Source organism: Gopherus evgoodei, chromosome 9 (genome assembly GCF_007399415.2).
Source record: "Gopherus evgoodei ecotype Sinaloan lineage chromosome 9, rGopEvg1_v1.p, whole genome shotgun sequence".
Classification (NCBI taxonomy): Eukaryota; Metazoa; Chordata; order Testudines; family Testudinidae; genus Gopherus; species Gopherus evgoodei.
The window spans coordinates 82,270,641-82,283,133 of NC_044330.1; the positions used below are offsets into that span (position 1 = coordinate 82,270,641).

Below are 12,493 nucleotides of genomic sequence, written 5' to 3' on the forward strand. Positions count from 1 at the left end.
ACAGGTAATCAGCAGACAGTCTTCCTCTCCTCAGGGAGTAGCTTCAAAGGGCTGGGTTTTTGCATAACCAAAGGCAGGGAAAATTTGCATTCACCTCCCCCTGGATAATTCCCAGGAAATTTTCTTCACACACATTGTCCCATAAATTTATTCTTGTCTGCCATATTGTTCAATATAGGCCTTTGATCATCTCAGCCCATAATAATACATAACTTTTGCATTTAATACAATGACCCCAAAGAAACTTAAACTTAATTCAATAATATCTCCCAAAGATATTGCAGGAAATTGACACAGACAGTGTCTCTTTAAGCACCTGGAATTTCAGAAACCGGATTGTGGCCCCTTGAAAAATTGTCCCAAGGAACCAAATCCTGTTTTCACTTACGGCAGTGTAAATGCAAAGAAAGTTTACCACCATAAACAATTACTCTAGACCTTAGTGCAACCTTGGCTGTAAGGGTCTAATGTAAACCAAAGAAAGGAAATTTAGAGCTGACTGAAAGTGTGAGCTGATTTTGGCCGTATCTGTACATTGTGCTGGAATACTGTGTTTCTTTTCAAATCAGTGGATTGTTATAGTGAGCCTGCAATTTAAAGCAGCACAGTGGGTGAATTCTAGCTGTGTATGTATCTGGAAAGTTTGCAAACACAGTAGATGAAGGCTGTATATGGAAGCTGGGCAACTGATACTGTTAATATATCCTGATTCACTTTTCATTTCCGTAGCAACTTCCACCATTTTGGATTCCACATCACTTCACAAAAATGAAGCCTCACAACCCCCTTGTGAGGTAGGTAATGTAATCATTATTATACCCCTTTACAGATGGGGGAGACTGAAGCATAGCTGTTAAAGGCCAAATTTTCTAATATTTGGTGCCTAAATTTTGGGATCTCCCTTTTTCCAACTATAGGCTAAACTGAAGCTATAACTTTCAGATTGGCAGAGCATCTGGAGCTCCTATTGGTTTAAATTTGAGTTGATAGGTGGTTGGCCTCTGTGAAAACCTGGTCACAAATGTCTAGTGCTGGGAACACATATTTAGGCAACCAAATTAGAGGCTATGTTGGAAAAATTGGCCATAAATCATTTGCTCAAGGTTAGAAAGCAGGAAGGGATTGAACCAAGAATAGAAGCAGGGCTCCTGCCATTCATTCTGAAACTTCACCTTAAAACCACATTCCCTCTTCTAAGCAACAGGGACTTTCTAGTGTCAATTGAAAATTTCTATCAAAGAACTCTAGTATCCATATGAGAAGGGCTATGGCTTGTAAAATCCTGAGCTATGTTGTGAGGAGCCGGTGGAGCATCACTGGAATACAGCAGCTGGAAGTATTATTATGTCTATGAACTGCATAAAGCCTCAAGATGAACTGTGTAACAAGTGCACACTACACTCTTCCTCAGAGCAGCCACACACAGATCCATGGCCAAGTCCTTTCCTGCACAAAGTCCTCTGGAATTTGGCACTCTGTTAATAGCACTAGTCCATCTTCCCCTCACTGCCTGCTGGGAGCACAGCTGTCCAAATTATGGTTGCCTCTTGCTTAAATTCTCTGGGAGAAAAAGTGACTAGAAACCCCCCCTTTAGGACAACCATAATCTATCCCTTCAGTTTCTCTTTATTTCAGTTGGGGGAAGTTTCAGGGGCTATTTGCTAATGTGCTAACGTAAATATATAAAAGTAACTGCAAGTAGTGTGCTATGGCATTATATCACAACAGGTGTGAGCTGCTTGCAGAACCCTGCATGTTGATAATGGCTAGGCAGGTGGCAAGCTACTGCATGAACGCAGCTCGTCTACCTGTTGAGTGTCATGATTAACTTGAACTGTGAGTTCTTTGCAGCATGGACTGGCTCTTTGCTACATATTTTTATAGCAGTTGGCATGATGCGGCCTGTATCCCTGATTCAGTCCATAAGCATTGTTTTAATATGAATAATGATATCCAGATTGCTTAATTTCTTAAACCCATTTTAAATTGGTAATAAATTTGTCACATCTATAAAATCACTAACTTTATGGCTCAGTCCTCGCCTTTCCAAGCAAGTGAATCTTGTGCTGAGGCTGACAGCACTCTCCGGTTAGTTTAGCTTTTCCTCAGCTCTGCAATACATATCATTATTTATCAGCTCAGCATGACAAACTTAAATACCTAGTCATAAAACAATCAGCCTTGATCCTGGATTGCCTGGCTTATGTTTATGTAATTCAAACCCCATCACTTTTAAAAGAGCATTTTCCATATTCTCTATATTGGGCTATAGAGTACTTGTTTCTTCTAGGAGGTACATTACTTTGTCTTTAGCCTAGACCTATTAGACACATTAAAAAATATTTTGTAGTAAATATATACATTGATTATCCTTAAAGACAAGCCTATGGAATAACTAAGAGACCTGAGAAGAGACGATGCTCTGTAACAGAAGTGAAGCAACAAAACATATTGACTGTTGAAGCCAAAAGGTTCCTGGAAGTCCTCCATCTGGAAAATGATGCATTCTGCAATTACTACAGTGTAGATCATATTAGATGTCCGTCTGGCGTATTTCACAGTCCTTATATGGCGCGATTCTACTGAAAATATGCTTATCAAAAGGGCCTCAAAAGTAACACAGGTTAGCAGCAGGCAGCAAATATGTGTATTTGCAGTCAGGAAATTCTGCCACAGGGCTGTTGTAAAGGCTGCAGATACGATTTTAACATCAAATGGCTCCATGATCATCTTGGAAACAATGCTAACAAAAACCAGTGTGTCTGCTTTTGCTATGTATGAAATAAAAACAGCAGTGGACTTGTATGATATGCTTGGAGACTTCAGAATGAGTATTGTATACAGACTGCCTAAAAGTCCCAAAAGAGTAATGAGAGCATTTGAAGAAGGCAGGACTAAGTACTGAATATATTTGAGTACCAAGTATCTTCTGAGATCTCTCATGTGGTCTCTCTTCAGAAGGACACTGGATAGGGAAGAAGTCCTGTAATGAGATAGATTTCAGAAAGTTTAACTATCTCTCCATTTGTTATAGACACTTACTACTAACTTGTTTACTATAATATAATCATGACATTGGTTTATTATCCAGCTTCATAACCAATAGTTGTAAGAAAATACTGAACATTGCAACTTTTGTGAAAGCAATTGAGAACAAACCCAAGGGACTGAATTTTTATTGTAAATAATGTCAGTATCAATCTGGAGTCACTCTGCTGACTTGGAGTGACTGTGGATTCATATTGGTATAGATGAGATCAGAATCTGGCCTGATATCCGTATTTTGTTTGCTGAGTTCATTGCATAAATGTTCTTCATTTTTTGTACTTACTTGTCTTGAAAACAATAGTTCAAGAAACATTAGTGTATCAATACTTTTTCCATGTTTATATTAGAAAACTATTTTTAAAATACAACACATTAAAAGACTAGAAGAATAAAATGAAGTTACTCATTTCACAGATCAAATAAATGAATAAAACAGGGAGAATACCATAGACTCATAAGACTGGAAGGGACCTCAAGAGGTCATCTAGTCCAGTCCCATGCACTCATGACAGGACTAAGTATTATCTAGACAATCCCTGACAGATGTTTGTCTAACCTGCTCTTAAAAATCTCCAATGATGGAGATTCCAAAGCCTCCCTTGGCAATTTATTCCATTGCTTAACCATCCTGACAGTTCAGAAGTTTTTCCTAATGTCCAGCCTAGACCTCCCTTCCTGCAATTTAAGCCCATTGCTTCTTGTCCTATCCTCAGAGATTAAAAAGAACAATTCTTCCTCCTCCTCCTTGTAACAACCTTTTATGTACGTGAAAACTGTTATCATGTCCCCTCTGTCTTGTCTTTTCCAGACTAAACAAACCCATTTTTTTCAACATTTCCTGATAGGTCATGTACTCTAGAGCTTTAATCATTTTTGTTGCTCTTCTCTGGTCTTTCTCCATTTTGTTCACATCTTTCCTGAAATATGGCACCCAGAACTGGACACACTACTCCAGTTGAGGCCTAATCATTGCAGAGTAGAGCAGAAGAATTATTTCTCCTGTCAATTTCATCCAGGAATTATCATCAGAAACATGTCCTATTGAGAACAGTATTATAAATGTTATGGTCGTTAACCAACTAACCATAGTTAAAGTTATAGTGGCTAACTTGTGTTCATCAGGATTCCCAGAAGTACATTTTCACATGCGAGCAAATGGACTTGTTTGGGTGGCCCTAGAGAGAATCCCTTTTGGTAAAGAAGTTAGTGTCCATGATACCTGGTCTTGTGTTTTTTCTTTTGCATCTACCATATATTCAACAAGCCCGCTCACTGTCACCAAGTCACAAGCCTGATCACTGAGGCCTATAGGTGCAGGAGTAAGAACAGTGGGAAAGAGGGTATTGTGATACAAAAGGAAACTCTCTATCAACATTCATTTTTATGTGGATGAATATCAAATATCCCAAAATGGCCCTGGCCTACAACCTGGCAAAAAAGTAGAGGCCATTCCAATGGGGAAAGATGGTGTTGAAGCACTGCCCCATTAATAGAACACTCATTTTTCACAGACCATGCTACCACTGCCTAATCCCAGAGGCTGATGGGATTGCCCAGTGGCCCTCATAAAAGAAGCAGCCTGTATCCTACTGTTAGGTTCATCTAGGGTGACCAGACAGCAAGTGTGAAAAATCGGGACGGGGTGGGGGGGTAATGGGAGCTTATATAAGAAAAAGACCCAAAAATCAGGACTGTCCCTATAAAATCGGGACATCTGGTCACCTTAGGTTCATCATAGTCTCTCCCACCCTTTCTGCAGCTGCCACAACATTCTGTCTTTATGTTTAGATTGAGTAATGATGATGTAGCATTCTCACGGCTGCTTTAAACACTAAATGGAGCCTGGCCTCATAGACATCTGTCCTCAGCAATTTAACTATTCTAAATTTGTCCAGTATGTTGATTTTATTTTTACAGTTCTCATGGTAACAATCTAGAGCAGGGGGGGTTGACTTTTTTTCATTTGCAGACCTCTAAAAAAATGTCCAATGGAGGTGCAGACCCCTTTGGAAATTTTAGACATAGTCTGTGGACCCCCAGGTGTGCACAGACCTCAGTTGAAAACCAATGGTTTAGAGCCTGACACACATTTCAAGTTCTTTTTATAACAAATAAATTATTATTGCTTATTGGTACTATAGTTTCAAAAGACAACAAGCAATAAATTATTCCCCAACCAGTGTATTTTGTCTATATGGCAAATACTGGCATTTTGTGCTGTGTTTAACAGAGCTAAAATTATGGACTTCACTCATTTCCCACCAAGGCTGGTTGCATATCTCTGGTTTGTTTGTTTGTTAAATTGGACTCCTGCTGGCTCCATCTGGATGTTATTATATCTGTCTGGACTGATCTGGGAGTAGAGGAATGGTTCAGAGCACTGTAAGAAATTACAAATGGGAGGGAGGAAGGAATTCTGTGGTTGTTGTAGGTTATGAGATACTGAGACAGGAGGTGAAAATTATGGGAAGACTTTACATCCAGACTAAGACCTGGAGCAGCAGGGACATGAGTTTTGAAGCAGCTTTCCCATAGCATCCTATGAAAACAGCCAGTGCCTGTGCACTCCAACTGGAGTCATCTCTTAGCTGATAAAAACTGTGTGAAATGAATTGTGAGCATTTTCCTCTAGCCCGAGAAACTGGAAGCACTTCACCTTTCCCTTTAATTCAATGAAAAGAAAAGAGTAGATTTTCCATTTCTGTCCTGTGGGAAGTTAAGTATTGCCTCATATGAGTACTTTAGAACAGCTATATCATATTAGTAATTCTTCATAGCCATTTCTTATTATTATGCTGAAACAATCTAATAAGGGCCAAATCCTGAGGTCTTTATTCAGCTTTTACCCATGCAAGACTCCCATTAACTTCAATAGGAGTTTTGCATTAGGTAAGGTCTGAGTGAAAGCTGACTAAGGACCTCAAGATTTGGCCTTATATTTTAAAAGGTCAAATTGCCAGAAGGGGTAGACTGCCTACACCCTACATTACATTCAGTGGGATTTGTAGATGTTCCGATCTTCTCAGGGACTGGCCCAAACTGTGTAATACACGTCAGGTACATTTGTGATGAATTAGAATGACTGTTGGGGTCATGGGAAATTTGTAGATGGCAGATCAATGACCCCAAAAACTATTGATGACCTATTGCTTATTTTGTCATTAAAGATCACTCCAAAGAATCTTTAGGTTAAGACTCATGTAGTTTATTAGAGTAATAAAAGTGTCAAACATGTTTGTTAGCTCTGGTCCCTCACTCTAAAACCCTATCGGTGCACAGTAAAAGATGAGATTTAAAAGGATCTTTCCTGATCATAAATAATATTGTTTGTGGCTACTCAAGCAATTTTGTATGAGCCATTGGTAAAAAGTACGTGTTGCATGCCTATACCTAAGGCTTTTGCTGCAATAGTTCCATGTTAATGTTCATCCTGGCTTTATTCTTACTACAGTTATGACAATTATCAGTTTCCTGCTACTCGAATGTTGAGTTTAAATCAGATCAGAATGCCCAGAAATTTTACTAGGTATAATAGAAACATTTCCTTCACATATGAGTATTTTATTCATCAAGTTTTTTCCAGTGCAACTTCCCTCAAGTCTTGGTTTATTGGAGTTTTTGTTTGTTTTTTATGAGATATTGTGAAAGAAATAATGCTGAGTGCTGCTTGGTGTTGTAATTCTCACAAAACTATTTTCTAGATTAAGACTTTCCCCACTTAATCTGTTACTGGTTGAGGCTTGGACTTGTATCAGATTGACCCAGATGATTTTCATGCTCTCAGACTTTAGTTACAAGTGTAAATGAGTCATCAAAATAATCCTTTTGACAAGAGTAGGAGTGCTTAGCCCCAGGATCTTGGCTAACCTGCAATACAGGCAATAACGCTTTGCCTTCATTTAATTCCCCTGTAGATGAATTGGAAAAATTATTCTGTACTCCCTCTCATAAAGCTAAATTCTCCTGTCATTACACAGTGACGAGTGCTACTCCAATTAAATCAGTGGGCTTGAGCTGATATAACAAGAGAAGAATATAGCAGGTAATATGTTACTGAGACATAGATGCATGTCACCTCTGAGGGTGAGGAGTGGAGAAAGGTGTTTAAAGATGGGCACACTGTTAGAATCAGGCTCAATTTGAAACATCCCTTGAGTTGGAGATGGTGGGTCAGATGGGTGTTTGAATCCAGTTTTGGTTTGACTCTTTATAAAGACGTGAGCAGTTAATGAAATGAAAATCCAGATAAGGATAATAAAGCACTGGAACAGGCTTCCAAGGCAGATTGAGGAATCCCCATCATTGACGATTTTTAAGAATAGGTTAGACAAACACCTGTCAGGGATGCTCTAGGTATAACTTGGTCTTGCCTCAACCCAGGGGGGCTGGACTGAAAGACTGCTCAAGATCCCTTCCAGCCTTACATTTCTGTGATCTAAGTTTGAAACAGGAAAAATCCTCAAAGCTTCTTTGTCATATCTGGGAGCTTGGTACAGGCTCATCTCCAGTAAGAACTGAAAAAAAAAATTGGGAAAGTCATGTGTCTCTTCTTCAATTTGGATAATCTCTGATTTGACATAGTACTAAAGTGTACTGCTCGCTTATAAAGTCACTTCTGAAAAACGCATATTTTAATCTTTGGATGTGCAGCAGATTGCACTAAAACTGTGCATGTTTTCATTAAAAATATTCTTAATGGGACAACTTCTACAGCTCCTGAAAGCATTATTTGCCCCACACCAACAAAGTACTTTGTAAACCTTCTATAGCTGTATACTGTATAGCTCTATTAAGCTAACGAGGGGATGCCAGCTAAACTCAAGACTGCCAGCTGTATCTGTGGGTGACGTGTATACAGATGGAAGTTGTTTGTTAATATTTCAAACTGAGAGAATACATGCAATTAATTAATTATTCAGCTTTACAACTCTTCTCGGGAGCGTGGTAACAAAAAACAAATGGAAAACTAACTTTGAATCCATCCAAACTTCACATCAATCAAAGCTCCACCCCTGCTCTGCCCTGAGGCCCTGGTCCCACTCCACCCCTTCCCCTGACACCCCACCCTTGCTCCACCTCTTCCCACCCCCACCCTGCCCCTCCCTGAAGCCCTCACTCTCCCTCGTCCCACTCCTGCTCCACCCCCTCCCCGAGGCCACTGCCCGCCCACCACTCTCTGCCCTCCCCCACAACCTATTCCTCAGCTGCCAAACAGCTGATCAGCAGGGCCCCATTGAACAACTGTGGCTGGTGGGTGCTGAGCACCCACTATTTTTTTCCATGAGCACCCCCGGAGTCAATGCTTATGCCCCAGGGTCTCTGCCAATCTGACCTGGGGAGAAATTCCTTCCCAACCCCAAATATGGCCATCAGTTAAACCCTGAACATGTGGGCAAGATCCACCAGTCAAACACCAGGGAAAGAATTCTGTGGAGTGACTCAGAGCCCTCCCTATGAGGTTGAAACCGCATCTATCCTAGGCATCCATCGTGTGTGTGTGTGTGTGTGATAGAGAGAGAGAGAGAGTGTATGTATATGGATAGATATAGATAATGGGGTAGATTATGTGCCTTCCTCTGCTTCCTGTGTGCCTCTCAGGCTACACAAAGGGAATAAAAGTCTGACTGCATCCCTCTAGCCAGGGATACCTTCAGCATGGGAAGGGCCCCAGAGTATAGAGAGCCAATTTAGCTGGCTCCTGCATTGCCATCTCGATAGCCCTCGGTGCAGGTGAGGAGAATGGAGGAGGAGCAGTTAGATGCTGCACTGTATTCCAGCTATCCTTAATTGGCACTGGTTAAAGCAACCAGCCCCTGACCTGGGTTGCTCTAACCTGCATTGAGGCTGGACTGAAACTAGGGTTGCCAACCCTCTCGGTTTTGCCAGGAGTCTCCCAGAACTGGGCTCTATCTCCCAGAGGCTACTGAAGCCAAACCGAGAGATTTTAGGCCACTAAAAGTCTGGCAGTGTAGCGGGGCTAAGGCAGGCTCCCTGCCTGCCCTGGCCCTGCACTGCTCCCAGAAATGGCCAGCACATCCCTGAGGCTCCTGGGGCGGGGATCAGGAGGTCTCCGTGCGCTGCCCCTGAGCGCTGACTCTGCAGCTCGCATTGGCTGGGAACGATAGTCAATGGGAGCTGTGGGGGCGGTGCCTTCAGGCAGGGCCAGCGCACGGAGTCCCCTACCCCCCAAAGAGCCGCAGAGATGTGCTGGCCGCTTCTGGGATTGGCGTGGAGCCAGGGCAGGCAAGGAGCCTGCCTTAGCCTCGTTGTGCTGCCAACTGGGAGCCATCCAAGGTAAGCGCCATCCGGCTGGAGCCAGCACCCTTGCCCCAGCCCTGAGCCCCCTCCCAGAGCCAGCACCCTCGACCCCCTCCCACACCCAAGCCCCCTGCCGCAGTCCTGAACCCCTCCAGGAGTCCACGCCCCCTCCCAAATCCCAACACCCTGCCCCGGGCCAGAGTCCCCTTTTGCACCCAAACTCACTCCCAGAGCCCACACCCCTCACCCCCTCCCACATCCCAACCCCCTGTCCCATCCCTGAGCCCCCTTCTGCACCCCAAGCTCCTGCCCCAGGCTCAGCCTGGAGCCCCCTCCCACACTCTGAACTCCTCAGGCCCCAGCCCAGAGTCCGCACCCCCTCTCACATCCCAACCCCCTGCCCCAGCCTGGTGAAAGCGAATATGGGTGAGAGAGAGCTAGCAACGGGGGGGGGGGAGAAGGGGGGTGTGAAGTGAGCAGGAGCAGGGCCTCAGAAAAGCGGTGGGGCAGGGGTGGAGCCTCAGGGAAGGGACAGGGCAGGGATATTGGGTTTGTATGATTAGACAGTTGTCAACCCTAACTGAAAATAGGGAATCATAACTGGCTCCAGGATAGCCTCCCACTCTGCTTTAACAAGCGCAAAGTAGCAAATCTGGCCGTCTTTATTTATTTATATTTTTAAACATTTCTTTAGTAGCATTAGTTACAGAATATTTCCAAATGGGTCACTTTCTATAGGGCATGACCCTAATGGTCTAATTCCATTTTTATTCAGTCCTTATTCCGATAAAACTTCATTAGAAACCAAAGGGAGTTTTCCTGAATTAAGAGAGAGTAAAATCTTTAGGTTATGGTCTACAATATTTTTAATTTCTACAGCTCCTTTCATTCAAGGATGTCAGAATACTTAACAAATCTCAGTTAACAGTAGCAGTTTCATAACATGCATTATGATGCCTGCATACTCTGATAAGAACACAATATCACTGATTATATTTAATATAAAATGAACGTGTCATTACAAAATTCCTCTCAGAATTGTTGTTTGCAGTGTTGTTGCAGCCATGTTGGTCCCAGGATATGAGAGAGACAAGTGGGTGAGGTAATAGCTTCTATTGGACCAACTTCTGTTGGTGAGAGAGGCAAGCTTTCAGCCAGCTTGTCTTTCTCAAAACCATGTCAGAGAATAAACAGAAGTAGAGGATAACAAAGCCCAAACAAACAGCCCTGAGGAATCCTGGCTTAAACTACTTAGGCAGTCTTAATACTTTCAGAGATAAACAGAAGCAAAAATACTTACATTTGCTGGCTAAAGCAGCCAGCACCTATTTTCTCCATCCGTGTTCTCGTGGATGGGCTGTAGCAGGGCTAAAATGTGCTGTTTCCTTTGGATTGCTTCCTGGTTTATATATATCGCTTTGTGCATTATGTGGCACGTCAGGCTTTTAAATTGCGTTAGTCAGGATCTGCTTTGCTAGGCAACATCACAAAACCAAGTTTCACAAGACCAATTTGAACATTGCATTTATTAACTTTCTGCTGACTGGAAAAATTGATGCTTTGGATGGCTGTAAATTATAATCCCAAACATTCCCTCAACTTCATGAAAGGGGTGTGACATTTTCCAAAAACAGATGGTGAAAAAGCTCTAATTTGTCTGACTGTTGTATGATCTTATAACACAGATTATCCATGACTGAAAAAGTAAAGCATCTTTACAGTGTAATTCACAGATCACATTTTATGCTTACTAAAAATGTCTTCGAAGTAAGTTAAAAACAAATCCTTGGGTTAGGGTTACCTGAATTAGTGTTTGTCTCTGGTTTGCCATGGTACATAGGGTCTTATTCTGACTGCAATTACACCAATGTAAATAAGAGTCATTCCATTGCTATCAACAGAATGATGTCAATGTTAGAATGATAAGAATCAAGCCTTCAGTGCCCTTCTACGGAAAGTTGTCCTCTTTACAAGTACTTACGCCTTGTCTACACTGGCAAGTTTCTGCGCAGTAAAGCAGATTTCTGCACTGTAACTCCCGAGGTGTACACACTGCCAAGCCACTTAGTGCACAGAAACTGCGCAGTTGCAGCGCTGTAAAAAAAACCACCCCTGTGACAAGCATAGAGCTTTCTGTGCCGGAGCTACAGCGCTGCGGTGCCAGTGTAGACACCATAGCAATTACAGTGCTGCGATTGACCTCTGGGAGCTGTCCCACAATGCCTGTTCTCATCTCTCTGCTCATTGGTTTGAACTCCACTGCCCTGCCCTCAGGTGACCAACCGTCATCCCCACCCCATACATTCCTTTGCCACTTTGAAAGTCCCCTTCCTGTTTGCTTTGTGATGCGTGCACATCTTTCCAGGTGGCTATGCCTGCTCCACGCACCAGGTGATCCCCCGCTTGGAGCAATGCCGAGCTGCTAGACCTCATTGGCATTTGGGGAGAGGGGACTGTGCAGTCCCAGCAGCACTCCAGCCATAGGAATTATGACACCTAGGGACAGATTTCACAATGCATGATAGAAAGGGGCAATGTAGGGTAAAAGTGAAGGAGCTACAGAATGCCTACCACAAGGTGCTGGAGGCAAACCAACACTCCGGTGCTGTTCCCACCAGCTCGCCAGTTCAACAAAGAGCTAGACGCGATACTCGGTGGTGACCCCACCTCCTGCGAAGGCCCCTGTGCATACTTCATTGGCTCGCGTGCCAGTCGAGAGTGGACTGAGCCAGGAGGAGGAAATCTTGGATGAGGATGTGGAGGGGGAAGGGTACCCAGAGACTGAGGATGACTCGGAGACCAGAGATGCATGCAGCCAGGAGCTCTCTTCTACCCCAGAGGAGCCTAGCCAGGCACAGCAGTCGGATCTTGGCAAAGCGCAAACAGGAGAGGAGGCCTCTGGGAAGTGGATCTGATTTTGGGAATCACTGAAGAGAGTTGTTGGGGGCAGGAGGGCTGCAGAAAGCAGGCTTGTCTCCCACTGCATGTCTAGTCTGAGTGGCGGAACAGGCTGTTTGACTCCCTCACTTCACGGGAATCTGCCTCAGAGATCTCCAGGAAACTCTCATGGAGATACTGGGCAATCCGCTGCTGCAGATTCTTCAGCAGAGCTACTTTGTTTCTTGCCCCTTTAACAGTAACTTATCCATGCCACTGTGCCGTCAAAGGCATGGCCGGGGAGGGGGAC

The 12,493-nt window shown here is 43.3% G+C and overlaps 1 protein-coding gene across 2 annotated transcripts; it reads right to left on the reverse strand.

The window, feature by feature from the left end:
* Positions 1-1,662: 1,662 nt before the first annotated feature.
* On the reverse strand, positions 1,663-10,702 carry LOC115657474. 2 transcript variants are annotated; one of them, XM_030575378.1, is made up of 2 exons: positions 10,607-10,702; positions 1,663-2,983 (listed from the first exon to the last, which is right to left on the reverse strand). In XM_030575378.1, the coding sequence occupies exons 1-2, from the start codon at positions 10,642-10,644 to the stop codon at positions 2,299-2,301; spliced, it is 723 nt and encodes a 240-aa protein (XP_030431238.1). In that variant the 5' UTR covers positions 10,645-10,702; the 3' UTR covers positions 1,663-2,298. The 2 variants fall into 2 exon arrangements, 1 of the variants encoding a protein (XP_030431238.1); XR_004001981.1 differs by lacking the exon at positions 1,663-2,983 and adding an exon at positions 6,310-7,562.
* Between the last annotated feature and the right edge of the window lie 1,791 nt (positions 10,703-12,493).

Bases quoted from the DNA above. Each gene is read 5' to 3' on its own strand.
- LOC115657474 (XM_030575378.1), bottom strand. From the start codon at position 10,644: ATGGAGAAAATAGGTGCTGGCTGCTTTAGCCAGCAAAT. The intron at 2,984-10,606 runs GTAAGTATTTTT...ATCTCATTACAG, and splicing joins GGCTGCTTTAGCCAGCAAAT to GACTTCTTCCCTATCCAGTG.